At 38.3% G+C, this 25,763-nt stretch overlaps 3 protein-coding genes and 2 long non-coding RNA genes across 7 annotated transcripts; 2 read left to right on the top strand and 3 right to left on the bottom strand.

Moving 5' to 3' along the window:
* The first annotated feature begins 1,438 nt into the window (after window positions 1–1,438).
* LOC104788313 (homeobox-leucine zipper protein HAT3-like) lies at window positions 1,439–3,706 on the top strand. Its single transcript, XM_010514060.3, has 4 exons — window positions 1,439–2,140; window positions 2,416–2,777; window positions 2,884–2,963; window positions 3,259–3,706. Exons 1-4 carry the CDS (start codon window positions 1,966–1,968, stop codon window positions 3,566–3,568), a joined length of 927 nt encoding a protein of 308 aa, XP_010512362.1. The 5' UTR covers window positions 1,439–1,965; the 3' UTR covers window positions 3,569–3,706.
* Window positions 3,707–6,785: 3,079 nt separating this feature from the next.
* On the bottom strand, window positions 6,786–9,497 carry LOC104788312 (uncharacterized). Of its 3 annotated transcripts, none has more exons than XM_010514058.3 (14): window positions 9,262–9,497; window positions 8,950–8,992; window positions 8,793–8,848; window positions 8,601–8,685; window positions 8,442–8,468; window positions 8,205–8,326; window positions 8,047–8,092; window positions 7,917–7,962; window positions 7,750–7,836; window positions 7,587–7,632; window positions 7,443–7,501; window positions 7,222–7,363; window positions 7,085–7,143; window positions 6,786–6,977 (listed from the first exon to the last, which is right to left on the bottom strand). In XM_010514058.3, the coding sequence occupies exons 1-8, from the start codon at window positions 9,309–9,311 to the stop codon at window positions 7,921–7,923; spliced, it is 471 nt and encodes a 156-aa protein (XP_010512360.1). In that variant the 5' UTR covers window positions 9,312–9,497; the 3' UTR covers window positions 6,786–6,977; window positions 7,085–7,143; window positions 7,222–7,363; window positions 7,443–7,501; window positions 7,587–7,632; window positions 7,750–7,836; window positions 7,917–7,920. The 3 variants fall into 3 exon arrangements, with proteins under 3 accessions (XP_010512360.1, XP_010512359.1, XP_087308964.1); XM_010514057.3 differs by having other exon boundaries at window positions 7,917–7,965; window positions 9,262–9,427; XM_087452838.1 differs by having other exon boundaries at window positions 7,750–7,965; window positions 9,262–9,378.
* A 1,071-nt stretch (window positions 9,498–10,568) lies between these two features.
* LOC147944997 (uncharacterized) lies at window positions 10,569–11,163 on the bottom strand. The gene is made up of 4 exons (XR_015557072.1): window positions 11,115–11,163; window positions 10,967–11,025; window positions 10,759–10,876; window positions 10,569–10,667 (listed from the first exon to the last, which is right to left on the bottom strand). It is a non-coding gene; the product is annotated as an uncharacterized LOC147944997 (long non-coding RNA).
* Window positions 11,164–11,323: 160 nt separating this feature from the next.
* On the bottom strand, window positions 11,324–12,884 carry LOC147944996 (uncharacterized). The gene is made up of 8 exons (XM_087512784.1): window positions 12,779–12,884; window positions 12,436–12,478; window positions 12,293–12,348; window positions 12,107–12,191; window positions 11,945–11,971; window positions 11,704–11,825; window positions 11,496–11,591; window positions 11,324–11,408 (listed from the first exon to the last, which is right to left on the bottom strand). Exons 1-8 carry the CDS (start codon window positions 12,826–12,828, stop codon window positions 11,324–11,326), a joined length of 564 nt encoding a protein of 187 aa, XP_087368910.1. The 5' UTR covers window positions 12,829–12,884.
* Window positions 12,885–24,699: 11,815 nt separating this feature from the next.
* On the top strand, window positions 24,700–25,464 carry LOC147944995 (uncharacterized). Its single transcript, XR_015598128.1, has 2 exons — window positions 24,700–24,933; window positions 25,041–25,464. It is a non-coding gene; the product is annotated as an uncharacterized LOC147944995 (long non-coding RNA).
* Window positions 25,465–25,763: the final 299 nt, after the last annotated feature.

The following is a 25,763-nucleotide window of genomic DNA, read 5'->3' as shown; positions in this document are numbered from 1 at the left end:
GCTGACCTGTCTTGTCTGTGTAACTGCCGAAAGTCTTGAAGAGACTGAAGGCAGAAGAAGTAATGATGGCAATATCAATAACATATTGTAAGAGTCATTAATTGAATGATTTTAATACAACTAGCCATAAAAATCTACCAACAACAACACTTGTCGTGCGTTTTTATTTATTAATGTTTTGACTGACAGATGAAATTAATTAAATCTTTTGGTAGTATTAATACTGTAGTAGTAACTCTTTAGTAGTATTAAAATAAAATAAAAAAAAACATTGGGAAAAAGTAACAATAAATGAAGGAGGGAGGCATGGAATGGGAATGCATGTTGGATTTGCAGACAACTCAAATCCCATGCAGTGTTTAGGGCTTTTCTAGGCTCTCTGTAACCTATCTATACGACACCGTATCTCTGCCCCCCCCCCCCCCCCTTCCCTTCCTCTCTGATTCCATACCCATTTTGAGCCCACCGCCTTATTCCCCACCCCCACCTCACACGCACCCTATTCGCGCGTATACCTTCACGTTACCTATACTAATTTATTACTACTATTCAACATAGTCACATTTTTTTTATAAAACCATTGTAAGAATATTACTCTAATAGGAATGTTTGTAAATATATATATAAATTCATTTCTATATAATATAGGTCAACTAAAGAGAATTTTAGTGACTAACTAATAACAACTTAATATATGAGTGATCGAGAATTTGTGTTAAAATGGAAAGTATATAGACTATATAAAGTACTATTACATGGTTTTGAATTTGTTATACAAATTGCAAATGATGTTAAAACTAAAAAGCAAAGCTGCAAGAAAAAAAAAAGGTTATCTTTGAAAAAACGTAGGACCCCCTCAGTGGTCAGTGAGAGAGAAATAGATAGAGATATGCTGATGATAACAATAAGGCATGATGTGATGATGATGATGTTCTCTTATATTTATGATGATGATCATCATTTAAAAATTATTAGTATGATATTATTATTCACACTCACGAGCGCGTGGATTTTACCGTCTGGTTTGGTCGCCAGCTTTTTTAATCCTTTCTAATATGGTCAACGGTCAACGAGCGAGAAAGCCGCTTTCGTAATGAAAGCCACACAATTAAGCTCTTCTTGTGTGTGTGTGTGTGTGGGGGTTTTTTAATTTTGAAACTCGGGTTAAATTAATCTCTTTATTTACTTATCTTTTATACTTAGTGTTCTGTTTTTTTTTATTGAAAATAATTGTTGCTTCTCACTACTATCTTCTAAAGTAGAAACTCAGCTTTTCTATTTTAGTAAAGATAAAGAAAGGTATTCTTCTTAAATCAATAAAAAAACTTCACATGAAGGGATTTGGTAGAGTTTATTATACATGGAAGAATCTAATAATATATGAAAAAACGGTCATGTTCTTTTATGATTATAAGAATAGTTACAACTTACAAAATACAAAACGGAAAATGAGATAAAGAAAGAACAAGAGAGACTTGGACTTTTTTTTTGTTTTTGCTTTAATAATTAACGTAACCATGGTTGAAAAGGGAGGTGTGGTGAAAGCAAGTAATAACTCTCTTCCCTGGTACTATTAATTTTTAACCATGGTTAAGTTTTGAATAAAGAAGAGAGAGAGAGAAGGAAGCAGGTTTTTTTATGCAGTATATATCATCATTGAGGTAACAGAGGTCTCTCTGACACAAGTCATCATTGAAACCCTAAGCCTCCCCACAACCCCATATCTCTTTGTCTGAAAAAACTCTTTTGCATATAAATATAGTCACATATTAGCCATATCTTTCAAACTGTACTGCTGCACAAGTGTAGAGACAGTGGCACAACATCTTTAAAGACCTATAGAGAGAGAGAGAGAGAGAGAGAACAAAAGAGAGAAGTCATTTATTCATTTTCTCGCTACAAATTCTTGAGAACCCGGACAACTTTTTCTTTCTTCTTTCTGTTTTTGGGTTAGGGAAAAATAAAATGGGTGAAAGAGATCACGGATTGGGGCTAAGTTTGAGCTTGAGTTTAGGCTTTAATCAGAAGGAGCCGTCTTCACCACACATGCATATGCATATGCAGCAGCAGCAGAGCAATAATAATTATAGCCATCCTCAAAAGATTCAGAACAGTTGGATTAACATGTTTCAATCTTCAGGTACATCCTCTCAAATCAATCCATATTTCCCCTGATTTAGCAATAAATATTTTTTCAACCTTCTTTAAAATGATTTCTTACTATTCATATGAATCATATCCTGTTACTTTCTAATTAGTCAATATATATATATTCATGTATAAGATGATATGTTTTAGATCCGATCTTATTCTTCTTAATATATATATATAATTTTCTTGATATTTATGTGATTTTTAATCCTATTTGCGTGATAATCCAATAATTTTGATTCTGTTAACGTGTAACGTGTGCAGAGAGAAACTCCGACATGAGATCGTTTCTCCGGGGAATCGACGTGAACAGAGCACCATCGACGGTGGTGGTTGACGTGGAGGATGACGCCGCCGGAGTATCGTCTCCGAACAGCACCGTCTCAAGCGTGATGAGCGGGAAGAGGAGCGAGCGGGAGCTAATGGCTGCGGCAGCTGCAGCCGGAGGAGGTAGTAGAGTAGAAGACAACGAGATGGAGAGAGCTTCTTGTTCGCTCGGCGGTGGTAGCGACGATGAAGACGGTAGTGGTAACGGAGACGACGGTTCCAGGAAGAAACTCCGTTTATCTAAAGAACAAGCTTTGGTTCTTGAAGAGACTTTTAAAGAACATAGCACACTCAATCCGGTCAGTGGCATTTCCGTAATTTATTTCAAAAAGTTGACTTTTTTTTTTAATTTTTTTTTGTTTGTCCATTGACTTTTTTTCTTTCTTTCTGGGGCGGCGAATGCAGAAGCAAAAGATGGCGTTGGCTAAGCAATTGAATCTGAGGACGAGGCAAGTGGAAGTGTGGTTCCAAAACCGAAGGGCAAGGTACTAGAAATTTTTTGTCTTACTTTTAAGGGTTAGCTTCGTAAATTCAGATAGTCTAGAAAACAAAAACATTACTTATTGCTATGATGGTGATATGTGTAAATGGTCCATTTTCTGACCCATAAAGATTATCCTGAAGGATCTTAATTAGGAGGGTTTAGTTCGAGTTCTTTTTTTTTGTTCCGGTTTAAGAATAGAAAACCACTAATGTAAATCCGGTGTGGGGAGAATTGTAATTCAGGTTTAAAGTATTGGGTAATTTAATTAAGGTGATTGGACTGATGTGTGTGTGTAGGACGAAACTGAAGCAAACGGAAGTAGACTGTGAATATCTGAAGAGATGTTGCGAGAATCTAACGGAGGAGAATCGAAGATTGCAAAAGGAAGTGAGTGAGCTAAGGGCTTTAAAGCTTTCGCCACATTTATACATGCACATGAAACCTCCAACTACGCTAACAATGTGCCCTTCTTGCGAACGAGTCGCTGTTACGTCATCTCCCTCATCGGTGGCTCCTAGTGTGATTACGTCTTCGTCTCCGATGGGGCCAATGAGTCCGTGGGCTGCTATTCCCCTCCGACAACGACCTGCTGCTGGTTCTCATTAGAGAATTTGTCTCTTTATTTTTTAATAGTAGTAGAATTTAATTAGTCTAAAGATAATATAGGTTTTGGTGATTTGTTTTTCTATTATAATGTCAAACGATCTTTGGAAGTTTTTTTTTCAAGAGTTGTTGGTCCATGCTTTTTCTTTCCTTTGTTTTACTCAGTTTGTTTTTTTATGGCTGAATTACGGAAATTGGAAAAAAACTACTAATACTATTGTCTAATGATTAACAAAAGACTTATATAGTTTGGAGAAAGGCTTATGTTTGTCTTAATATAGTTGTAATTGTTTAATTGGGTTTGTTCCTTGGTACTTACTTAAGAAAGGGAATTTTGTAAAGATGATTTAGTTAGTTAGACTTGGAAGTATATAAAGTAAAAGAAGCAATGAGGGGGCTGTGATTGATGGGGCAAGCGTGTGTTGTTTGCATATGGAAGTAAATGTTTTAGCCAATACGAATATCGAGACATGTACGTGACATAACATAGCATTTGGTCTGTATTCGGAGATTTTTGGGTCCACATAGACGAAGTCAGACCCATTAGAATCTCTTGCAGAGGACTGAAGATACGAAATATGTATATATTTTTATCTCCCTTATGTCAAAAAATCTCAACCGACAGAGAAATAGAAAATGAGAGGTACGACGAAGATATCTCAATACATAAATTATTGGCAGAGGCCAGCTAAAAGAAAAAAAAAATATACTACGGAAAATAGTAAATGGGCCTCACTTTCCACAAGTGGAGTATAGGCTTTAGGGGGACGGTTAAATCAAAATGAGTGAAGCCCTGATTGATTCTACACACATCAAAGAAATCAGACTAAACCATAACAATCAAGTTAGTTTTCAACTCAACCAAAATTCGAAGCTGCTGCTTGGGAAAGCCAAAGCAATGCAAGCCATGATCCTAATGAGGTTGATAGAAAAGCCAGCGAGTTCATAGCGAAATTCCGGGAACAAATCCGGTTGCAGAAGCTCATATCCGGTAAACAATCTAAAGGAGGAGAATGAGGAGGCAATAGTATGATCAGAAATAGCCATTTCAGATGACACTTACCACCATTTATTGCTTCATTACTTGTATTATTATTGTAATTTTGTATCTATGGGCTTTATTGATGAGAATCTTCAGTCGTCACTCTATTAGTTTCAAGTTTATATTCTTGAATAAAATGAAATTATAACTTATCACATTGGACTATTGGAGTCAAAGTTATGGATACGTGGACTAATTGGTTATAAAAAGGAACTCCTGCTATAAATTATAATAAACTGAAAAAGTGGGGGCAAAACATAATATGTGGGAACTCATCGCCCGTGCTCAGTTTGTCCCAACACTGTGTTTCCCCTGATATGTGGTGAACAAGAAATATGTGAAATATATATATATATATATAGTTATAAAATTTGGAACTCATGGGTGAATCTCTACAGGTTCGTGGCTTGTCGATCACCTTGAGCCAACTTTGAGCCAAACTTTGGAAATCTCATAATCTCATATTGGAGTATCTGCAGCTCGCTGTAACTTAGACTGTCGAGCTCTTTACCGAGCATTCTCCTACGAGGATCCATGACAGAAAACATCGATATGAGTAAAAGAAATAATGAAAAGACAGCAAGAAAAAAGGGAAGTGTTAATGCATTACTTGTTCAAAAGCCGAACTCTCTCGCTTTTGCTCCTCAAATGCTCAATGTTTAGCAGCAGCTGCAAGAACAGAAGCACTGTAAAAAAATAAATTAATAATAATAACATGACAAGAAGTGAATTATAGATGCACTAGCCAGAGCTTCACCATCATGCTCCTCTAGTCTTTCTCCATAGCTAAAGCTGTGTGGTCAAGACAAATTACAAAAAAATTAGAACCTAGATTGGATGCATCCTAGATCGTTAACTAATTAGCCAACAAAATATAAAATTATATGCAAAAGCGTGTTTATGTACCTGCTCTGAAGCTCTATGGAAATCTCAGATTCGAGTTTCTTCAGTTCCTGGTAACTTACATTGTCCAGCTCTTTACCAAACATTCTCCTACGAGGATCCATGAAAGAAAACATCAATATGAGTAAAAGAAACAATGAAAAGACAGCAATAATAAGTGTTATGCATTACTCGTTCAAAAACCGGACTCTCTCGATTTTGCTCTTCAAATGCTCTGCACTAACCAGAGCTTCACCATCATGTTCCTCTAGTCTTTCTCCATCGCTAGAGCTGTGTGGTCAAGACAAATTAAAAAAAAATTAGAACCTAGACTGGATGCATCCTAGATCGGTAACTAATTAGCCAATCACGACGAAGACCCAGGTTCTGGATTTTTATTTCTATCCCACCTTTGAGGACAAGGTGGTTCTTGGAGGGAACGGTATTGATAAGTAATCATTTGGGACTCAGCTTAATTTTTGCTTAAAATGTAGTAATTTTTGCTTAGTTTTTGAGGACAAGGTGGTGGTTCTTGCTTAAAAAAATGTTGTAATTTTTGGGCTCCTTATAGCAAAGATTATATCAGGTTAAAAGCTGGTCAGTTGGTCTATATGACTAAGGCATTCAATGCCAATTCAATTTGATGGCAATGGTGTTTCGTCTAGTATAAAAAGACAACATGAAAAGGGAGAATTTTTATATCTAAGCTATGACACAGAATCTAAGTATCAAAGTCATGATGAAGAGTCAGTTTCACATGAAAAATTTGGTGGACCGCAGATGACAATGAAGTGGATGTGAACTTAAGTAGATGGAGCTACGATCGAGAGACAAAATTTAGTATGAAGCGTTCAGGTTCCAGGTGGAGTCAGTGAGATTACAGTCTCGGGGTTTTGATTTTAGGTGGAGCACTCGTCTCAGAAGTTGTCTCGGACATTTCAGATCTTAAGTGTAAGATGCATATGTTGGTCTACGAATCTGTTAAGGATGATTCATGGGAGTTAATATGGTTAAAAGAAGAAAGGAAAGCTAAGGGAAAAAAGTGAGAGTCAACAGGATCATAGCTAAACCAAGGTTACATTCTGAAGGAAGTAGGAAATAAACGTTTTTGACATTCTTCTTTCAACAGTTTCTTTTTAATGATCCACACAAATCAGCCTTTGTAAGACTGGGGAAAGGAATCGGTTGGGAAGGAATAGCTGAGTACAGCATAAGTCAATCCACATCTCATTACTAAATTTCCATGTAAAATAAATAATCAGTCAATAATGCCATGAAGGAAATCCGCGTAGAGACTTCACACGAATGAATGTTTTTACGATAATTATTAGTGTTTTTTAAGACTTCATACGTAGTGTGTTATAATAAAATATGTTTAGAAATAAACAGACGATAGAGACATAAACAGACATAAACAAACGATAGAGTTTATCACTCGACTCTCATAATATGCTCTTCCCATGAAGAAGATCGATCATCTCCTAGAACCTGCAGAGAAAAAGATTAACGTTAAAAACAGGGTTCAAGAGGGGGGAAAAAGAGTAAACCCAAAAGGTAAAGCAGCAGTGTAAAATAAGTTAGGGTTTTTGGGCTACCTAATTCACGAGGAAGTTGTGGTGTGGCGCCCGTGCTAATTCACGAGACTGAGTTTCCCCTGATATGTGGTGAAAAAGAAATATGTGAGAAATATGTATACAGTTATAAAATTTGGAACTCATGGGTGAATCTTTACCTCGAAGTACAGGTTCGTGGCTTGTCCATCGGCCATCGCCTTGAGCCAAACTGAGCCAAACTGTGGAAATCTCATAATCTCGAATTGGAGTACCTGCAGTTCGCTGTAACTCAGACTGTGGAGCTCTTTACCGAGCATTCTCCTACAGAAAACATTGATATGGGTAAAACAATTAATATGAAAAGACAACAAGGAAAGAGGGGGAAGGGTTAATGCATTACTCGTTCAAAAGCCGGACTCTCTCGATTTTGCTCCTCAAATGCTCAATGTGTAGCAGCAGCTGCAAGAACAGAAGCATTGTAAAAACGAAAAAAAGAAAAAAAAAAAAGAACATGACAGGAAGTGAGTTATATAGATGCACTAACCAGAGCTTCACCATCATGCTCATCTAGTCTTTCTCCATAGCTAAAGCTGTGTTGTCAAGACAAATTAAAAAAAAAAATTAGAACCTAGATTGGATGCATCCTAAATCGGTAACTAATTAGCCAACAACATATAAAATTATAATGCAAAAGCGTGTTTATGTACCTGCTCCGGAGCTCTCTGGAAATCTCAGATTCAAGTTTCTTAAGTTGCTGGTAACTTACATTGTCGAGCTCTTTACCAAACATTCTCCTACGAGGATCCATGAAAGAAAACATTGATATGAGTAAGAGAAACAATGAAAAGACAGCAATAAAGTGTTAATGCATTACTCGTTCAAAAACAGATTTTGCTCCTCAAATACTCAATGTTTGGCAGCTGCTGCAAAAACAGGAGCACTGTAAAAAAAAAGAAAAAAAAAAGAACATGAGAGGAAGTGATTTTTTTTATAGATGCACTAACCAGAGCATCACCATCATGTTCCTCTAGTCTTTCTCCATCGCTAGAGCTGTGTGGTGAAGAGAAATTAAAAAAGAAAGAAAGATTAGAACCTAGATTGGATGCATCCTAGATCGGTTACTAAATAAGCCAATTATATGCAAAAGCGTGTGTTAATATACCTGCTCCGGAGCTCTCTGTCCTGCTTCCTCAAATCTCTTAGTCTACCCTGTAGAACCAATTCAATGTGAATTTTCTCTTTGTCGTCATAGTTGTCCAGATCGTCTCCCTCTGGATCGTTCAACTAGGGGAAAAAAAATAACAAAAGACAGAAACACTTTGAAGTTAATTATTCTGAAATTAATCAAAAGAAAAACTCAAAACCGGGTTCTGAATAACTAATGATATAAATATCTTACCAGCCTGGCTTGCAACTCATCTTCAACCTGTAATAGTTAAAAAAACATATCAGTAGTAATTCAAATAGTTTGAGAATTACAAGCATAATCAATTTATATATAATGCATGGGTGAGTGCCATAGGAAATGTTTAAAATAAGATAAAATTTGGTGTCTCACGTTGAGACGGCCCTGCTTTAACTGCTCTGCAAGGGAACCCAGCTCGTGGAAACTCAGACCGTAGAGACTCTCACCATGCAATCTCCTGGAAAAAAACAAAACCAAAAGTAAGTTTGTTAAGGATCAGGAGGGGAGGGACACAATGTTTGTTAATGGGTCAGGAGAGACACAATGTCTGTTAATGGGTCATACTCGTTCAAAAGCTGTAGGCTCTCGAGCTCGCCCTTTAGAGTCTCAGCGGTTCGCAGCTTCAAAAAAAAAAAAAAAAAACACAGTGTAAGCATGGAAAATAACTTTTAATGGCAATGGTTGAGAAGAGGAAAGCAAGAGTGCATATGTAACAACATACTAGTGATTCAGAATCTTCTTTTTCGTCTATCCTTTTCCCAGAGCTGTATCAATTGCAAACACAGAAGAAGAAAGTCATAAATCATAATTTTCCATAACATGACTAAAACCTTAAAACTGAAAGGAGGAAGAAGTTAGGCCGTCAAATAACACACAGCTAGTTGAATCAACAAAACGAAAATAAAAGAAAGCATAACGTAAGATTTGGCGATGGTTTTTCAATATTCCAATCACGACCTAGGAACTAATTTACAGATTCTCAGATCCAAACCCTAGAAAACGCAAAAAGAGAGAATCCAGGTTTTAAAATTACTTGGACAACTGCGTCGCCTTTGTCGTTCGGTTAACGCTAGAATTCGACATCCTTAAACTTCTCTCCCACTTCTCTTTGGGCAAACTCGCGTGCCTTTCTCTCTCTATCGTATTTTTTTCCTCACCGATTTCTTTTTTTCATCAACTTTATAAAAGTAAAAGTAAAAAGGGCCAAAGCAGAAATAGGATATAAATTCGTTAAGATTGTGACATGTGTTACTTAAAAGTAAAAGTTCTAAATCTAGTATAATAAAATCTACTAATTATCAATATTTTTTATTCCCCTTTTTAATATTTTAATTTAATTTCTCTATATAGTAATAGAAAATCAATCTCACAAAAATGTTGAAGTGTCGCGCTCACATATCATATGTACCTTTTAAAATACATGTTCTTACATTTTATTATTATTTACATAAATATGTCACTGACATATATCTAAGGCAATGTTCTTTTCTATTAATCTTTAAAAGTGAAAGATTTAATGAACAATTAAAATCCACAAATGTATGTAATTATCAATTTCATAATATATTTAATTATTATAAGTAAATTACATTTTACAAACAATAAAAAAATATTTAATATATTAATAGAGAAATAATCTCACAAAAAAGTTGAAGTGTCGCACTCACATAGCTTATGTACCTTTTCAAATAAGTGTTCTTACATCTTTTTATGATTTACATCAAATAAGTGTTTTTATGATTTAAGGCAATGTTATTTTCTATTAGCTTTTAGAAGTGAAAGATTTAATCAACAATTAAATTCCAGAAATATATTTAATTATCAATTTCATAACATATTTAAATATTAGAAGTAGATTACATTTCACAAGTAATAAAAAAATAATTTATTTATTTATCACTTTTATACATTTTTCTCATTACATTTTTAAACTTCGGATTAGTTTAAATTAAATCGATTAATCTATAAAGTATTGCTTTTGACAAATTTCCTAACTTTGTTAGTGAAGGTTTAGCTTTTTTTACTAAGTTAGGGTTTTTGGGCGGCCTAATTCGAGAGAAAGTTGCGGTGGCGGGAGCCAGACTTGGCCCCATTGACTTGAAGCATTGCAATGGAGCTCCCACATTTTCTGAATTCTTTTTTTGTTACAATGAGGCCTCCAAATACCCCAAAAAATATTATTTTCAGAAATTTAAGGGTTTGTTACATTTTTTAGGATATTTTGTATTCTGTTTTAAAAAAAGAGTGTTTTGTTTAACTGAATTTTCTTTTTAGTCTATAGCTTTTATGCTATGAAAATTATATTATAACTGCCCCCCCCCCCCTCCCCTAAATGCTTTGGTCCGGCTCATTCTCAATCAGTACACACACGAGAAAGCAGTCACCTATTGGTCCTAGTCTCATCGCCCGTGCTCAGTCTGTCCCGAGAATGTGTTTCCCCTAATATGTGGTGAACAAGAAATATGTGAGAAAAGAAGAAGATATATGTATATATAATTATAAAATTTGGAACTCATGGGTGAATCTTTACCTCTAAGTACAGGTCCGTGGCCTCGTTCATTGCCTTGACCCAACCTCTGGAATTCTCAATATCGAGTGACTTCAGTTCGGTGTAACTTAGACTGTCGAGCTCTTTACCGAGCATTCTCCTACGAGGATCCATGACAGAAAACAACGATATGAGTAAAAGAAATAATGAAAAGACAGCAAGAAAGAAGGGGTAAGTGTTAATGCATTACTTGTTCAAAAGCCGAACTCTCTCGATTTTGCTCCTCAAATGCTCAATGTGTAGCAGCAGCTGCAAGAACAAAAGCACTGTAAAAACAAAAAAAAACAAAAAAAAAAAGAAAGAACATGACAGGAAGTGAGTTATATAGATGCGCTCACCAGAGCTTTACCATCATGCTCCTCTAGTCTTTCTCCATAGCTGGAGCTGTGTGGTCAAGACAATTTTTTTTTAAAAAAAATTAGAACCTAGATTGGATGCATCCTAATCGGTAACTAATTAGCCAACAAAATACAAAATTTTATGTACCAACAAAATACAAAATTTTATGTACCTGCTCCGGAGCTCTCTGCGGAGAGAGCTGGAAATCTCAGACTCGAGTTTCTTCAGTTCCTGGTAACTGTTTCTTCAGTTCCTGGTAACTTACGTTGTCGAGCTCTTTACTGAAAATTCTCCTACAAGGATCCATGAAAGAAAACAATATGAGTAAAAGAAATAATGAAAAGACAGCAAGGGAAAAGGGGAAAGTGTTAATGCATTACTCGTTCAAAAGCTGGACTCTCTCGATTTTGCTCCTCAAATGCTCAATAACCAGAGCTTCACCATCATGTTCCTCTAGTCTTTCTCCATGGCTAGAGCTGTGTGGTCAAGAGAAATTAAAAAAAAAATAATAAGAACCTAGACTGGATGCATCGGTAACTAAATTAGCCAACAAAATATAAAATTATAAGCAAGAGCGTGTTAATATACCTGCTCCGGAGCTCTCTGTCCTGCTTCCTCAAATCTCTTAGTCTACCCTGGAAAACCAATTCAATGTGAAATTTCTCATCGTCGTCATAGGTGTCCGGATCGTCTCCCTCTGGATCGTTCAACTAGGGGGAAAACAAAAAAAAACAAAAGACGGAAACACTTTGAAGTTAATTATTATGAAATTAATCAAAAGAAAAACTCAAAACCGGGTTCTGAATAACTAATGATATAAATCTCTTACCAGCCTGTCTTGCACCTCATCTTTGACCTGTAATAGTTAAAAAAGCATATCAGTAGTAATTCAAATAGTTTGAGAATAATTACAAGCATAATCAATTTATATATAATGCATGGGTGAGTGTCATGGGAAATGTTTAAAATAAGATAAAATTTGGTGTCTCACGTTGAGACGGCCTTGCTTTAACTGATCTTCAAGGGAACGCAGCTCGGGGTAACTCAGACCGTAGAGACTCTCACCATGCAATCTCCTGAAAAAACAAAACCAAAAGTTTGTTAAGGATCAGGAGGGGAGGGACACAATGTTTGTTAATGATCAGGAGAGACACAATGTTTGTTAAATGGGTCATACTCGTTCAAAAGCTGTAGCCTCTCGAGCTCGCCCTTGAGAGTCTCAGCGGTTCGCAGCTGCAAAAACACAGTGTAAGCATGGAAAATAACTTTAATGGCAATGGTTGAGAAGAGGAAAGCAAGAGTGCATATGTAAAAACATACCAGTGCTTCATAATCTTCTTTCTCGTCTAGCCTTTTCACAGAGCTGTATCAATTGCAAAGACAGAAGGAGAAAGTCATAAATCATAAATTTCCTTTTAACATGATTAAAAACTTAAAACTGAAAAGGATCAGAATCAGATATTTCAAGGAGGAAGGAGTTAGGCCGTCAAATAACACACAGCTAGTTGAATCAACAAAACCAGAAGAGATGGTTTTTCAATATCCCAAATCACGACCTAGAACTAATTTACAGATTCTCGGATTCAAGCCGCTATTACACACGAAAATACAAGAAAAACCCTAGAAAACAGAATAAGAGAGAGAATCCAGGTTTTAAAATTACTTGGACAACTGCGTTGCCTTTGTCGTTGGGTTAACCCTAGAATTCCACATCCTTCTTTTTTTATCTTCCTTAAAATTCTCTCCCACTTTTCTTATGGCAAACTCGCGTTCCCTTCTCTCCCACTTAAGTTGATGATTTTATTAACTCCTCTCTTTCAGCAGTTTTTACTCCAAAATACTTTTTGGAAAGTTTTTACATTTAATGCATTGACATTAATATTAGTTACCAAAAATTTCAAAATTAATTATAGGTAAGATTTAAAAAAATAAAAAAATATTTCTACCTCATTCAAACATAACTATATGATTCCTTTTCATTTTTATTTGAATTTATATTTAAATTATTTTGAATTATTCTATAATACATTTAGTTAATAAAAATTTTGATTTTTACGATGTAATTCAAATTTTTAAAAACGGACATATATTACTCAATAGATAAATTAAAAAATACGGGTACGATGTCCCATATCGCCTAAAAAGATTGGGAAATAGTTCATAGTCACACTATAAAAAAGAGCAAAATGATTCATAATACAATTGAAACAACCCTTCCTTTTTTTTTTTAAATACCTTAATTTACTAGTGGTCTCATATCCACTAACATCCTATCAACAATCAACAACCGCGGGTAATCAAATAGCAACTTCCATTAAACCAATAAAATTCCAACAATCCAAAACAATAACCAATACCATAATCCAATAAAGAAATAGCCAACAACTAACATCCTACAATGTTCCGTTGACTTAATCTAGCAACCTAACAATAGCTAAATCGCAATCAATCAAGCCTCTAGAACATCCCTTCCTCATCGCCTTGATTCCACGATCACACTTTGCCTTTACCTGCACCACAAACACATATTGCAATGCATGAATATTTTATAAACACTCAGTAAGGCAATCCTCCCATCTACTGGGCTATACAAACAAACAATAGAGTAACCAATAACCACACACCACAATCAACACACAACGATCAACGAACCAGGACTCAGCATCGACCGATGCCAACATGCATCGACCGATGCCAACTGAGGAAACATCGATCGACGCAGAAGCTGCATCGATCGATGCAAGTGCAACCTGCATCGACCAATACCCAGTCTGCATCGACCGACGCATGCTCGACGCAACACAAAAACCCTAAAGTTTATCGCGCCGTCCTCGCACTTGCATTGACCGACGCAAGCAATGCATCGATCGACGCAACGTCGAGCACCGTGATTTCCCCGAAGCTTCTCGCCGGATCTCGTTCCTACAACCACAGAAACTCATTCCCAAGCCACAAGAAAGCTTCCTAACGTCCTTAACTACGATCTAACACATCTAACAACACCAAACAGGCAAGTTAAAGGTTCCTCTAGCTTAGATAAGCCATGGTCATGCACTTACCTGTGCCAAGACGAAACTGAACAATAAACAAGCAAGAACAAGCCTCTAGGAAGCTCCTACAACGATCCCAGCTACAGATCTCTACAGGAACCCACCAAAACTCCAAGAAATCTCCAGAAACTCTCAAGAACTTTTCCTCTCTTTCGTTTTCTCTCAAAAACGGCCAAACAACACGAATGGAACAAAAAGTCGACTTAAGGGTTTTTCCCTAACCCAAAACGCAGCGTTTTACTTAAGTCAAAAACGCACAGGAACAACCTTGCATCGACCGATGCACAACTTGCATCGACCGACGCAGAACCTAAACCGGGATTTTGGTTCACGGATGTTACAATTCTCCCCCACCAATAAGGATTCGTCCCCGAATCCCGCAATACCGTCCATCCTCCAAGGACCTCCGTGCCACCGTCAACACGGCCCGCACGTCCCTAGACCGGACCAACACCGTCAGCCAAGGTTTCCCGTGCCACTGTCGCAACAGCCCGCACACCTCCGACTGACCCTCGAGGTCTCCCTCTAGCCAATATACTCGCATCATAACACTATTTGCTCACAACTCAGTGCTTCCCCCGTTCGTGGTCGCAACCAACGAATCATGCCGGCTCGCTATCAGGCCAACCGCCTTAAGCTACGGCATCCAGAAAGTCACTCACACACACTCCCCCCGCTCTCGGGTCGCAACCCTCGAGACATACCGGCTCACTGCCGAGCCTCGGCTCACAGCTACGGTATCCAAGGAGCCCCACATATCCCGCTCTTGGGTCGTCATCCTCAAGCGCGCTCTCGGATCGTCATCCGAAGCAACATACCACTCCCATTATCTGGCCACAAAATCCATCGAGCTATCGGTATCACGTGAGTTGGGCCCACACGGCCTTGAGCAAAACAAATACTGATGCCAACGAGTATCTCCCGACTAAATCTACCTCAACCTTTCCACAAAACTTTCCTTTCTAGAAAACTTTCTAATTCTGGAAACTTTCCTTTTGTGGAAACTTTCTATTTATGGAAACTTCCAAAAATAGAATCCGAACTATTTCTCTTTTCCCATGACAACAACAGTCAAACACAAAGAAAAAAATACTCATCTTATTAATCTCAAAAATGTCATAATCGTTACAATCTCAACGAAAATACATCAGAAAAAGCCAAAAATACAACAACCGGAGCCAACAACCCGCATCCCGAGCACCACCTCATCTTGATACTTAGTCGCACAACCAACCACCCCTAAGCGACCAAAAATCAAGAGAGATGGGCTGGAATACTCCGTACCCGCTCCAACCACGGACTACAACTCGGACCCGGCTAGACAACTCATGTCGCGGTCTGCTTCTCAAACCACTTCTTAAACCTTGCCTTCATCCTCGCCTCGGGCTCCCAAGTCTGCTCCTCTACTCCGTCACAGTCCCACAGGACTCTCATCAAAGGAATCTTCTTCTTCCGAAGTTCCTTGACTCTCCTCTCGAGCACCCTCAATGGTCTCGCCTCTAAAGTCATGTTAGGCTGAAGATCCTCAGGAATCTTAGCCAACAACTGATCACCCTCGTGAAGACACTTCCTCAGCATCGACACATGAAATACCTTGTGGAACGCACGCATAATCTCAGGCAACTCCAGCCTATATGCCACTGGTCCCACCCGCTCAACCACTCTGAACGGACCTATGTACCTCAGACTCAACTTAGTCTCTGTCAATGACCTGTTCGGACCCCGCAACATGGCCATCTTGAGGTACACTCTATCACCAACCTGAAACTCAAGATCCTTTCTCCTCCTATCAGCATAGCTCTTCTGCCGATCCTGAGCCTCCTTCATGTTCAGCCTCAAAACCCGAATCTTCTCCGAGGTCTCCTGAACAAAATCTGCACCAAAAATGCTCCTCTCCCCCACATGAGTCCAACACAAAGGTGTACGACACGACCTCCCATATAAAGCCTCATAAGGAGCCATCCCAATACTAGCCTGGTAACTGTTGTTATAAGCAAACTCCACCAAGCTCAAATGATCTGCCCAATGACCACCTCAATCCAGCACACACATCCTCAATAAATCCTCCAAAATCTGGATCGTCCTCTCTGACTGACCGTCCGTCTGAGGATGATAGGCTGTACTCATATGCACCTTCGTGCCCATCTCCGCCTGAAATGCCCTCCAGAACACCGAAGTGAACTTGGAATCTCTATCAGACACAATACTAGCAGGCACACCATGCAATCTGACTATCTCCCTCACATACTTCTTGGCCAAAACCGCTGCTCCATCAGTTTTCTTGATGGCCAGAAAATGCGCGGACTTAGTCAAACGGTCCACAATGACCCAAATAGCATCAAACGTCCTCGACACAGGCAAACCTACAACGAAGTCCATCGTGATCAAATCCCACTTCCACTCAGGAATGGGCAAACTCTGAAGTAATCCTCCAGGAACCTGATGCTCTGCCTTCACCAGTTGGCAAGTATCACACTTCGCCACCTAGTCAGCTACATCCTTCTTCATCCCGACCCAATGATAATACCGCTTGAGGTCACGGTACATCTTGGTCGCCCCTGGATGAATAGAGAACTTGCTCGAATGAGCCTCTCTCAGTATCTCCTGCCTCAAATCCTCACCCTTGGGCACACAGATCCGACCATGCACAAGGATAGTACCATTAGCAGAAACCTGATATTCTGCACCCGCAGCCGTAGAGGCATTCATCAGCCCCTCATCGCTCTCCTGAGCTAACCTCACTCTGCTCAACAAGTCCGCTCTATCAGCTGCCTCCAAACCCAGAGGTTCCTGTGAGATAGCACACAAACTCAATGCACTAGTCTCACCTACCAATGCCTCCATATCCTGCTCCTGAGCCGAAGCCACCCGCTTCCGACTCAAGGCATCTGCAACCAAATTAGCTTTACCAGGATGGTAAGCTATATCCAGAACATAATCCGCTACCAACTCCATCCAACGCCTCTGCCTCAAATTCAGCTCAGGCTGAGTAAAAATGTACTTCAGACTCTTGTGATCTGTAAATACCTGCACCTTCCCACCATACAGATAGGATCTCCAAATCTTAAGAGCAAAGATCACTGCTGCCATCTCCAAATCATGAGTAGGGTAATTAGCTTCATGCTTCCGCAACTGCCGCGAAGCATAGGCTATAACCTTCCCATGCTGCATAAGTACACAACCCAACCCCACTCTAGAAGCGTCTGTATACACAACATAAGGCTCGTCCTGCTCAGGCAATGCTAACACCGGCGTGGTAGTCAACATCTGCTTGAGACTTGCAAAACTTGCCTCACACTCTGGTGACCACACAAACGGGACATCCTTCCCTGTAAGCTTAGTCATCGGCTGAGCCATACTCGCAATACCCCGAACAAACCTCCTGTAGTAACCTGCTAATCCCAGGAAACTCCGAATCTCAGTGGCGCTCTGCGGCCTCAGCCACTCCCTGATGGACTGAATCTTCTCTGGATCCACTGAAACTCCCTCTGCAGAAACAATGTGTCCTAAGAACCCCATCTCACGCTGCCAGAAACTGCACTTACTCAGCTTAGCAAACAACTTCTGCTCCCGCAGCTTCTCCAACACTGCTCTCAAATGTACTGCATGCTCCTCAGGACTCTTAGAATATACCAGGATGTCGTCGATGAAAATGATGACTGACACGTCCAGAAACTCCTGGAACACGCTGTTCATCAATCTCATAAACGCAGCTGGCGCATTTGTCAACCCAAACGGCATCACCACAAACTCGTAGTGCCCATATCTCGTCCTGAAGGCTGTCTTCCTCACATCTGCCTCATGAATAGATATCTGATGATAACCTGAAGCCAAGTCGATCTTGGAGAACCAAGTAGCACCCCTCAACTGATCCAACAACTCATCAATCCTCGGGAGAGGGTACTTGTTCTTCACAGTAACTCGGTTCAAACCCCGATAGTCAATACACAACCGAAAACTCCCATCCTTCTTCTTAACAAACAACACCGGAGCTCCCCACGGTGAACAACTAGGACGGATAATACCCTTGCCCAACAAATCCTCCAGCTGCTTCTTCAGCTCTGCCATCTCTGCTAGAGCCATCCGGTAAGGAGCCTTGGATAACGGCATCGTTCCCGGTTCCAGCTCAATAGTAAAAGGATCCGACCAAGATGGTGGTAATCCCTGCAATGACTGGAACACATCCTCAAAGTCCTCCACAATCGGAATACCGCTAACCGTAGACTTCCCCACTGACTCTGGCATAGATATGGTAACCAGATAGGCCTCACGCCCCTTCTCGATCATCTTCCCTGCCTGAACGGCTGAGATCACGAGACTCCCCGAAGTCGGTCTAATACCCTGAAAAACCAACTTCCCTCCTGGACGCTCAAACTCCACTCTACCCCGATAGCAATCCAAATGCACCTTATACCGATGCAACCAATCCATACCCAGAATAACATCATACAACTCCACTGGACTGATAAGCAAATCCGCTGGCCACGACTCTCCTGCGATCTGAATATCAACTCCTCCAGCTCGTCCAATAACCCTTAGAAACTTGCCTCCAGCAACTCTGACAACTCCTGAACGCTCTCCAGAATCCCCTCTGATCCCCGCACTCTCGGCACACCCCGGAGTAATGAAGCTATGAGAAGCTCCAGAATCAAACATAACATGGGACTTAAACCCGCCCACCAACAAGGTCCCTACACAAACCTCATGTGTTGAGAACCTAACACTTGACCACAAACAAAAACAAATATAATCTGAACTTTTGAATTGACTAAGTTCGAATCTCAGAAGTTATACCTGTGATCGCTCCTGCAATAGTGCCACCGGGCTCCTGAGTCGAGTACACCTGAGACGTCGGCTCAATCCAACCCACCGGCTGCACACCGTGCTGCACAACCTGCTGCACCCCTGGCTGAGCTCCAGCCTGCAACACTGCTACTGCTCTCTGCTGCAACTTGGGATAACGAGGCTTGATGTGCCCCGTCTCTCTGCAGTAGTAACACACTCGAGTATCTATCCGCGGCTCCGTCACCGCCCGCTGCTCTGTCACTGCCCGCTGCTCACCTCTCTGTGGACAGCTAGTCACCTTGTGGTCCCTGCTACCACACCCAAAGCATCTCGCACCACCGTGCCTCGACCTCTGCATAACATCAAACTTCCGTTTCTGCCCTTGCGCAGGCTTGCCGCCCTTGCTAGGAACAGAAAACGGCTGAGACTGCTGTGGCTGCACTGAAGGACTGACCACGACAACCTGTGCCCTCAAATCATCCTCTATCCCAGCTGCAACCTCAACCAACTCCGCTCTCGTAGCATAACTCCTCACTCTGCACCGAGTCCTCAAATCATCCCGCAGAGCCAACAAAAACCTCCGCACCTGAGCCGACTCTGGCTCCCAAGCCCTGCCTGCATACCCCACAAGCCGACTGAACTCTGCATCCAGCTCCCGCACTGTACGGTCTCCCTGAGCCAACCCCAAGAACCGTGCCTCCATGCGATCAAGAGCCTCCTGAGGAAAATACTTGGGGTTAAACTCCTCCACAAAATCTCCCCAAGACATACCCCGCTGCACCCTCCGTGCTGTCACCGACCTCCACCACACACGTGCATCTCCTGACAAGTAAAACACTGCCAGATCCACCCTGTACCGGTCGGGACACCTAAGCGAAAGGAAAATATCCTCCATCCGCTCTCTCCACTCATCCGCTACACTCGGATCGGTACTTCCTGAGAAATACCCTGCTCCCACATGCCGCAGCTGCTCCATCATCCGCACATACTGAGCATCCACTGCCTCGGCCCCCGGCTGCACACCTGCCTGCAAACCCGCCGCAGGCTGCACCTCTGGAACCTGCCCACCAACCCCTGGCGGCACTACTGGAACCTGCCCACCAACCACTGGCGGCACCACTGGACCCTGACCACCACCCACTGGCGGCACTACTGCTGGAAGTCGCTGCAAAACCTGAGCTAGCAAGTCCATCAAGACATCCTCCCTGCCTGGAGCACCTCCTGCTGCAACCCCCACACCCGGGGCAACACCGTGACCGACACCGGGCCCATCCGCCCTGCCGTCACCCAAACCAGCCTGGTCTCCAGACACACTAGGATGAACCTGTGACTCCGCCACCTCCTCACTGGCCATGCTCTGGGCTACACTCACACTGGCCTCAGGAACCTGACCTCGTCCCCGACCACGACCACGACCACGCCCACTACCAAGACCGCGACCAACAGCATCCTCACCTCTAACCATATGTGCCATCCAAGAACAGAAGGCTAAGCAAACAATAATTCTAATACACAAAACACAACTCACCGTGGAATCACAAACAGGCTCGAAGGGGATGTTCTAGGACTTCATGCCACACACAATTGACCCACTCACACAATCAATCTTAGCATGGAATCCTAAACATCAACAGCAAAAGCACAATGAACCCTAGACCTAGAACCGTAAGGACTCTGATACCAAAATGAAACAACCCTTCCTTTTTTTTTTTTTTTTAATACCTTAATTTACTAGTGGTCCCATACCCACTAACATCCTATCAACAATCAACAACCGCGGATAATCAAATAGCAACTTCCATTAAACCAATAAAATTCCAACAATCCAAAACAATAACCAATACCATAATCCAATAAAGAAATAGCCAACAACTAACATCCTACAATGTTCCGTTGACTTAATCTAGCAACCTAACAATAGCTAAATTGCAATCAATCAAGCCTCTAGAACATCCCTTCCTCATCGCCTTGATTCCACGATCACACTTTGCCTTTACCTGCACCACAAACACATATTGCAATGCATGAGTATTTTATAAACACTCAGTAAGGCAATCCTCCCATCTACTGGGCTATACACACAAGCAATAGAGTAACCAATAACCACACACCACAATCAACACACAACGATCAACGAACCAGGACTCAGCATCGACCGATGCCAACATGCATCGACCGATGCCAACTGAGGAAACATCGATCGACGCAGAAGCTGCATCGACCGATGCAAGTGCAACCTGCATCGACCAATACCCAGTCTGCATCGACCGACGCATGCTCGACGCAACACGAAAACCCTAAAGTTTATCGCGCCGTCCTCGCACTTGCATCGACCGACGCAAGCAATGCATCGATCGACGCAACGTCGAGCACCGTGATTTCCCCGAAGCTTCTCGCCGGATCTCGTTCCTACAACCACAGAAACTCATTCCCAAGCCACAAGAAAGCTTCCTAACGTCCTTAACTACGATCTAACACATCTAACAACACCAAACAGGCAAGTTAAAGGTTCCTCTAGCTTAGATAAGCCATGGTCATGCACTTACCTGTGCCAAGACGAAACTGAACAATAAACAAGCAAGAACAAGCCTCTAGGAAGCTCCTACAACGATCCCAGCTACAGATCTCTACAGGAACCCACCAAAACTCCAAGAAATCTCCAGAAACTCTCAAGAACTTTTCCTCTCTTTCGTTTTCTCTCAAAAACGGCCAAACAACACGAATTGAACAAAAAGTCGACTTAAGGGTTTTTCCCTAACCCAAAACGCAGCGTTTTACTTAAGTCAAAAACGCACAGGAACAACCTTGCATCGACCGATGCACAACTTGCATCGACCGACGCAGAACCTAAACCGGGATTTTGGTTCACGGATGTTACAACAATTGAGTAGAAAGCTTGATTTATCAGACATTCAAACTTAAAAAACTTTTATTTGGTTTATTCCGGTTCTTTATTTTAAAGATTTTTAAAAAGTTAAATGTTATAAATATTTATATTTTATAAAAAGTATAAATATTTATATTGTTAGAAAGTTAAACTTTATAAAATAGTAAAAATATTAATAATATTTAAACGTTTATGAAGTTTCAAATATTATAAATATTTAAACTTTATAAGAATTTTAAATATTATAAATATTTCAACTTTTTAAAAAAGTTAGAAGATCTTTAAAATATTAATAATATATTTAAACTTTTAGGAAACTTGAATATGAGAAATACTCAACCATTAAGAATTTCAAGTATTATAAATATTTAAACTTTATAAGAAGCGCCAATCTTATAAAATGTAAACGGTTACAACATTAATAAATAACATATCAACTCAATCTAATATTTATAATAAAAAACAATAAATATTAAAAATTAAGATTATATAGTGCGAGTTAAAATATCTCGAGACGGAATTATATAGCTGGACAAGTTTTGTCGATATTTATATAAATTTAAAATATCATTAATTTGGTGTTAAACGGGTAAAACATCATTTTATTATTTTGTTAACACTATCGGTATCCGAGAATAGATATATCTAATTAAATTAATTAACAAATATTATGTAAAAATAAATTATATTGCAGTGTTATATGGTTTAAACTTTAAACCATAAAATTAACAATTATTATATAATTATAACATATTTAACCAACAAATATAATTGATAATTTAAATATTTTAGTTATAAATAATTTATCCCGCGGTGTACCGCGGGTCCTTGTATTTATTTCCTCGACCACTCCTTTTTTCATCATCTTTATAAAAAAAAAGTAATAACAAAACAAAACTCTAATGGGCCGTGTCCTATGGCCCAAATCAAAAATAGGAGAAGACGAACTTTTTTTTTTGGGGTCAAATTATGATTTTTATATACAACAAAACTTAGGCCTTTGTTGGATTTAACATTTATCGAAAGTAAAAACTTATCTATAACTAAAAATATTTGTATATTTATTTCTGGAAAATATATTTCATTTATAAAAAAAAATATTATTCTTTTTAATTTTTTTTATTTAGACATTCTTGAAATATTGGGATAGTTTTTGCAGTATTAACTATCCTTCTAATAATAAATTAGATCACGGGTTGAAATTTTAATTAGACATTCTTGAAATATTAACAATCCCCTTTATAATAAAACGGAAGTACACAATCTTTTTTTGTAGACTATATAATATGTGTTATAAGATTACTTATTTGATTATTTGATAGATTATAGGTTATATGAGTTATAACCATTAGTTAAATCTCGATTTCAAATCCTCTTAAAAAGAATATTCCAAAAAATAAAATAAAATCTCCACAGAATATTTAATTAACCATATATAGGCAACAAAATCTCAAAAATTAATCACTCTTCCGCGGATTATACTAGCACGGATCCTAATCTAGCATAACCATGTATAGGACACTATAAATTAACCATATTATTTATGTTTTATTATATAAATAAAAAGAATTTCAATCCGTACTCTAGCACGGATCCTAATCTAGTTATATTTTAAAGGGCTAACATTGTTGGAAAACATTTGACTTCAGAACTTAATAAGCTAAAATTAATAAGGATAAACTGAGATAAAAAGTTTATCATAATTGAAAAATCCGATCTTGTTCCAATATCAGCGTGTTTTGGTTTGGATATTATTATTTGGGTGAAATATTTCAGATAATTAAACCGAAGAAGAAATCGGTTTCAGCAAACATTAAACAACAAAATTAAATCCTAACCATAAATTATACTCGGTGTCTAATTTCAAAATGAAAACTTCGGGTCCAAATCCTAATAAATTAAAAATAGAGGGGGCAAAACATAATATTATCGATGAAATTAAAACGCAGAAGAAGAACCAAAAGGTATGCCGGAGGGAGGAAAGCTATGTTGTTGTTCACTAAGTGAAGAACCAAAAGACCAAATGTAAATTTGCAATTTTGAGAGATTCTGGAGATAAAGAATTTCTCCAAGGAGCTGTTGACATTTAACCTCTTCATTATTGTTTGATTTTCATTTAATACTTTCTAAATTTTTTATTTGTTTTCTAATTGTTTAATTGTTTTAAATAATATTTAAGACCCAATTAACACAAAACATTTAACTCACACATTAAAATAAAATTATAACTGAAAATAAAATAAATTATTTATTAATCATATTCCACCACCCAATTAGAATAATAATCATTATATTCAGTTTGTGATTCAACATATAATGATAGAAAATCACTATTTTTTTAATTTAATTCAAATATGTACTTTAAAGATTTTTCTATATAAAGAAAATTGATTTTTTTTTTTTACTTTCTATCTAGCTTTCTATTACAAGGATTAAAAATTATAACTAAACCTAGCAATATATCTTAAAGTAAGAGAAATATAAAAAAAACATTCTTTTAATTGTATTTTAACACTTTGATGCACTTCATATGAATTTATAGGAAATATGTATTTTTTTTTTAACTTTCAAAATAGTTTAGCTTTTAATTATTAAATAGTTTAGGTTATGTGTTAGTTTATATAAAAACTTAAACTATATATTTAAATCACATAGTAAATTTTTTTATTATTAAATAATATTTTATTACCTCAAATGCTCAAAAATACTAATGAAAATTATTATCAAAGTTGAACAATAAAAATAAATAACTTTAAGAGATATGTATAATGTATGTATGATTATTTTTAAATAAGTTATATATTTTTTGATATTGTACGATTTGAATAAATAAAAGTGTAAAAAATGTTAATGAAATTTTAATTAATTTGTTAAGTTTTTTTTTTCTCATGTCTCGGCACCGTCTTAGTAAACCCTAATCTTTTTACAGATCTAGAGATCTCTCTCCAACACCCTTCGACAACAAACTTCACCGTCAGAGCCATGAACATGAATATTTCTTATGGGAATTGGGAGACGGCCCTGCGTACCGCCGTTGATAGTCTTGCCGTGGTCTGCGGATCAGAAGTTGCTATATTCTCATACTGTGAAGATGGTGTGAGAACTCTGATTCATGGCCATTCGAGTTATTTGTTTTTAATTTATGAATTTTTTTTTGGTTTTTTTTTAGGATCATTATCAATTCTAATATAAATTCTGGTTAGTGTCGAAAATGTTTTGCAGAGATTCTATGCTCCTGAGGCTAATCCTCCAGATCTTACAATCAGAAAACAACGCAAATGATTGCAATCAGAAAAGCAATGCAAATGTACTGTCCTTGCACTCAGGTAACATATGCATAATTTCTTACCCGCCGCCGGTTTGATATTCTCTTATAGGGCAACTTATGTAATGGGATTTGATCTGATTTAAAGTTTAATTTATGTAATAGAATTTGATATGATTTAAGGTTTAATTTATGTAATAGGATTTGATCCGATTTAAAGTTTATTTTATGTAAAGGGATTTGATCTGATTTAAGGTTTATGTAAGTAATCTTATTATATAAACTTTGGATTTCAAAGTTAGTAATTCATATAGTCGCGATATGTGTCAAGTACATCAATAATATTTTAACTTGAAAAGACATTTCATTTAATAATTATTAGGAAAATTAAAAAAAATCCTAAAAATAAAAGGATTACAAAATATTTTTAAAAGGTATATGAAATCAAAAGTAATCTATTATATCATTAATTCGAATAGGAAAGTTATCTATTAAATTACTAATTTCAATAGGAAAACATGTGCAATTAATAAGAAAAATATTTGCAATTTAATTGCAATTAATATTTATTGTAATCATATAGTAAAAATAAATTTAAAAATAAAAGTGATTAAAGTATAAAAGATTTCATGTGTTAAAATTAGTGATGCTGAAATAAAGT

This window comes from Camelina sativa, chromosome 5, assembly GCF_030686135.1.
Source record: "Camelina sativa cultivar CO46 ecotype springtype chromosome 5, ASM3068613v1".
Lineage (NCBI taxonomy): Eukaryota > Viridiplantae > Streptophyta > Magnoliopsida > Brassicales > Brassicaceae > Camelina > Camelina sativa.
This window is presented reverse-complemented; position numbering and strand designations above follow the sequence as displayed.

Excerpts from the sequence above, each read along its gene's own strand:
- LOC104788313 (XM_010514060.3), top strand. The coding sequence starts at position 1,966 with ATGGGTGAAAGAGATCACGGATTGGGGCTAAGTTTGAGCTTGAGTTTA. Across the intron at positions 2,778-2,883 it reads AACATAGCACACTCAATCCG|AAGCAAAAGATGGCGTTGGC; the intron begins GTCAGTGGCATT and ends CGGCGAATGCAG. Across the intron at positions 2,964-3,258 it reads TTCCAAAACCGAAGGGCAAG|GACGAAACTGAAGCAAACGG; the intron begins GTACTAGAAATT and ends GTGTGTGTGTAG.
- LOC104788312 (XM_010514057.3), bottom strand. The coding sequence starts at position 9,311 with ATGTCGAATTCTAGCGTTAACCGAACGACAAAGGCGACGCAGTTGTCC. Across the intron at positions 8,849-8,949 it reads AAGAAGATTCTGAATCACTA|CTGCGAACCGCTGAGACTCT; the intron begins GTATGTTGTTAC and ends TTTTTTTTGAAG. Across the intron at positions 8,327-8,441 it reads ATGAGTTGCAAGCCAGGCTG|TTGAACGATCCAGAGGGAGA; the intron begins GTAAGATATTTA and ends TTTTTCCCCTAG.
- LOC147944996 (XM_087512784.1), bottom strand. The coding sequence starts at position 12,828 with ATGTGGAATTCTAGGGTTAACCCAACGACAAAGGCAACGCAGTTGTCC. Across the intron at positions 12,192-12,292 it reads AGGCTACAGCTTTTGAACGA|GAGATTGCATGGTGAGAGTC; the intron begins GTATGACCCATT and ends TTGTTTTTTCAG. Across the intron at positions 11,972-12,106 it reads TAAAGCAAGGCCGTCTCAAC|GTCAAAGATGAGGTGCAAGA; the intron begins GTGAGACACCAA and ends TAACTATTACAG.